The sequence below is a fragment of the Hevea brasiliensis genome, chromosome 11 (assembly GCF_030052815.1).
Source record: "Hevea brasiliensis isolate MT/VB/25A 57/8 chromosome 11, ASM3005281v1, whole genome shotgun sequence".
NCBI classification, from domain to species: Eukaryota; Viridiplantae; Streptophyta; class Magnoliopsida; order Malpighiales; family Euphorbiaceae; genus Hevea; species Hevea brasiliensis.
In genome coordinates, this window is record NC_079503.1 from 19,343,387 (window position 1) to 19,347,801 (window position 4,415).

General features: G+C 35.5%; 1 protein-coding gene across 1 annotated transcript; it reads left to right on the forward strand.

The window, feature by feature from the left end:
• Positions 1–3,059: 3,059 nt before the first annotated feature.
• On the forward strand, positions 3,060–3,899 carry LOC131170232 (uncharacterized). The gene has a single exon (XM_058129300.1). It carries the CDS (start codon positions 3,060–3,062, stop codon positions 3,897–3,899), a length of 840 nt encoding a protein of 279 aa, XP_057985283.1.
• Positions 3,900–4,415: the final 516 nt, after the last annotated feature.

Genomic DNA, 4,415 nt, shown 5'->3' on the forward strand with positions numbered 1-4,415 from the left:
TTTGTAAGTTTCTTGAAGTTAATTAGTTGTTATATGGTATATGTGAATGGTTAGAATATGTTTTGGAGTAAAAGAAGTTGATTTTAGGTTGTTTTAATACATTTAAGTTGATGCAGATTCAAGTACAAAAAACTAGAAATTTTCAGGTTCGGCTGCTAAAAGTTTTAGCTTCGGCAATCGTGTCACTACTACTTTTTATGGGTTTTTAATTTTTAAGACTTTAGCAATCGAAACCCTAGGGTTCGATAGCTAAAGTTACTTTTACTATAAACTTTCTTCTTCTAAATTCAAGGCTCTAGAACTTGTTTTTATATAACAAAATAACTTAGAGTGAAGGTTAAGGTTCTTTATATGTTTCTACAGAGTCTTGTATATAGAATTCATGTGTTTTGTGGATTCAACACTTGTTTAGAGAGTTGGTGATCAATGTCCAAAGAAGTCAGATCCTTAGTCAGTTTAGTGCTAGAGGACCTTAGGAAAAACATACAAAAGTTAAAGTTTACCTGCCATATCAAGGGGGTAAGAATAATTGATATTTTTACAAGAGTTAAGTGTAAATTGCTTAATTAAATTTTATAAATGGTTTCATTTACTCAATTATTTAAGTGCTGCTTGAGCATAACCATGCATCATGAAATACATTTATATTTCATTAGAAACATGTGTTCTATTGCATTGAAAATTGTTTATGATGTGAGGGTAGATCACAGATGACCCATTGCTACCCAAAAGGTATATGAGATCATGGTATGAAATTATATGTATGTTTTGAATCCACAAGACCAAGTGAGGACCTTGTGAGGCCCCTGGCACATGACACATGTCATGTTTAAAGAAGAAGTCCTAAGGAGCTTCTTTATAAGCTAGGCACATTGGATATTGAAAGAGGAAGTTCCGAGCTGCTTTTATATGATCCAGCCACATTAGATTATGGGGGAGTCAATGGTGACATGACTGTCATATTTGTAAATGTTTGATTATTGTTACATTCATGTGAATGAAACACCTGTATATGTGATGAAAGAATAATATAAATGTTTTAAGAAGTTTATGCTTACTAAGCCTCTCAGTTTACCACCCTCCCCTACCAAACCAATACAAGTTTTACAGGTAGCAGATGCATAAATATCCTAGGAGGACTTTGGCATGTTGAAAAGATAACTCATATAATAGTGGTAGACTCATAGATGTTTATGTAATTATGCTCATGTCATAAATGTATAAAAGTATGATCAAGTATGTCTATATCCCCTGTATGTATTTATGTAATGTCAAGGTATGAGGTAGCTTAGTGGAAGTATGTATACATGTGAGATTAGTGTGGGCATGTATATCTAGTGTATGTTAGAATGTGAATGTGCTTGATAGTCTTACCAAGGGTTTAGAAATAGTTTAGTTCTGCTTGAGTAAAGTAGAGTGTTGAGAAATTGGTAAACTTAAACAATAATGTAAAAGAAATTTTAGCAAAATGCACTTAAAGGATGAAGCTCTTAATTATAAATTGAGTCATAGTGGAGGAAAGAACCTCTTTTGACTTTAGAAAAGTTCCAAGTCAGTAAAGGGGGCCCTTAGATGGTCAAAGTCTATAGTTTTAGGCTTGCTACGAGTGCCAACATCCTTAAACTGACCTATTCTTTAACACCGATAATGACCTCCTAGTCGGGGTGTTATAGCCTTTAATAGGCTTTGGCTTAGTTTTGTACTAGGATTAGGAGTTGGTACCATGATAGGACTTTAGTGTCCTTGTTCCATAAGAGTCCAGTGGATACTAGGACTATAATCATGGCGAATCTCTTGGCATCCTTATTCTTTTCTAATTGTTTCGAATAAACAGAGCGAGTGTCCAAGCTACGTATGGTAGCCAGGACACTATCCAAGTATCCTATTATTGGTTGGTTACTCGATACTCTCCCATGAGTACTATTTTTAAAGGAAGTAGTATTAGCTAGGCTATATCTTTTAAACTCAAATAGCCTGCGACAATGGTCTTGAACTGGGCGGGGGAGCTTCTCTAGAGCTAAGCTTTGGTGAAGATAAAAATTTTTTAAATTTTCATTTTTAAAATTAGTAAAATAATATTTTATTATTTTAAAGAATGGACATTTAACAAAATTAATAGTCCTATGGCTCACTTGACTGATTTTAGACTTAATTAGACTAAATTTCTAACATTTAGAGTTTAATAAACTGAAATTAATAATGTGAAGGGCTTAATTGAGCTCAAACTTTCTTTAAGAGCTCAATTGATCATTTGAGTATACTTTAAAGGCTAATTGAAGCTTTTGGCAAAAAAAAAAAAAAATTCATAATGATGGCAATTTCTAATAATCTTAAACTCTCACTCGAGGAGATTGGATAATTATATTTTGTAAAAATAATTAGAATTGGGTATACATTTTTGGCTTCCACTCATGTCAGGGTGCTGCTATCCATTAGCGGAAGTAAAAGTAGCAGCTGGTAAAGAGTACTCATAAAAAGTACTTACAGATTTGACTAAAATAAAGACTCTGTACCCCAGCTCCAATGCATTATTCAATTTGATATTGTTCGAATGGATTGAAGATTACAGGATGCATTGGACGGTGAGGATTGAGCCATAAGTTCCAAAGTTGTGAGGAATTTAACCATTTCTCTTAAATAAAATCCTTTTAATCGGCCGTAGGGAGTTTCAGTACTCGCGTGTATACCAAGTTCCTCTGTTCCCAGGCATTTCTGTCCTGATTCCAGAGACCATAATAGTTCTATCTCTTTTAAACTCTCTCAAATGCTACTCATTTGAAAGCAATCTCTGATCTCCCATTTTCATGGATACAAGAAGAAAGATCGTTTCTTTCTCATCAAGACCATTTTACGGTTCTTTAAAATCACAGGTTTTCTTTGATTTGGGTCTCCTGTTTTTATCATCTTAGAGATCATACATAAAACCCCAAAGCCTTTTGTTTTATTTAGATCTCTTTCTTTTTCTTTAAAAACTAGTAGTTGATCACTTGATCATCTCTCCCTCCATGGCCAATCTGTTTCAAACCTCTGTTTTAAGAAGCAGCAGATCGGAGGGGGCGATGTGGGGTGCGAAGTTGATGTTGTTTTCTGGAGGGATCATATCCACTGTAATTTTGTTCAAAGTGGCAATAATCCCATTTGCATTTGATCTTATTCTTCGTGCGTTACCCAGGATTTGGACCTCTCTCCGTATCTGGTTAGCTCCTCCTTACATCTATATCATTCTCAACTTCGTTATCATCACCATTGCTGCTTCCTCCACACTTCAGTACAAAAACGACAGGGACACCAAACCATCCTCTACAAGAACCCAGTTTCTATCTACTGAGAAAAGTCTAGGCAATCTCTGGCAATACATCGACGTTGATGAAGAAGATGTAAAACCAGTGCACTTTGCGAAAACCATTAATCCATCTCCAGAGCCCTGTAGCTCCTGTGACTCTGGCCTGACAGATTCTGGTAAACCACTGCGGATGGAAAAAGAGACTACCATGACGACGACGACAATTGAACCACCAGAAGAAGCAGCAGAGGACACGATGGAGGAAATGTGGAAGATAATCATGGAAGGGAAAAGGAAGATGCAGTCACGGCAGCTAAAGAAAAGTGAGACGTGGTACACAGCCCCTCGGGTGGTGGTGGCAACAGGAGCAGCGGCGGATGCTGCTGCTACCATCGATGATGATGATGATATGGATCCGGTTGCATGGGCTTGGCGACAGCTGAGAAAGTCGGAGACGTTCGGTGAGAGAGCGTCACTAAAGGAAGAGAAATCGATGAGTCAGGACGAGTTGAATCGGCGAATAGAGGCTTTCATTAACAAGTTCAATAATGAAATAAGGCTTCAGCGCCAGGAATCGTATCAACATTTCATAGAGATGGTTAATAGAGGTGTTTAATTTGTAATTAATTAAAGTTGTGTTTGTTAATTCCATATATTAGACTAATAATTGCAGGTTTGGTGATTGAGTTTTTAATGCAAATGTGTGCTATAGTTTAACTAATGTTGAGAGCCTTTATGGAAATGAAATGAAAAATTATACCAAACCGAACAATGCAAGATAGATGGATTAAGAAATGAAAAGAGATTCTGTTTATGTTTATTTATGTCTTAATTCCATCTTTTAATTTCTATCATATTCTTAGAGACGGTCCCATTTTAGAGTATCAAGACAAAAGCCAATATAATGCATATTTATTCAATTGCTACTCAAAATATAAATACGTGAATTTTATTATTTTAAATAAGAAAGAAATACACATCTCTTTCTCTTGTCTCTACAAACTCTCATTTCTCTTGTTCTTAAGGGCTACTACTAGTCTTTCTTTAGTCATTGTAGACACCATATTTTGGTCAATATTTAGAATCATAGTTCGAATAATTACAATTATGTCGATCCCCCTAGTAGGCGTTT

Bases quoted from the DNA above. Each gene is read 5' to 3' on its own strand.
- LOC131170232 (XM_058129300.1), top strand. From the start codon at position 3,060: ATGTGGGGTGCGAAGTTGATGTTGTTTTCTGGAGGGATCATATCCACT.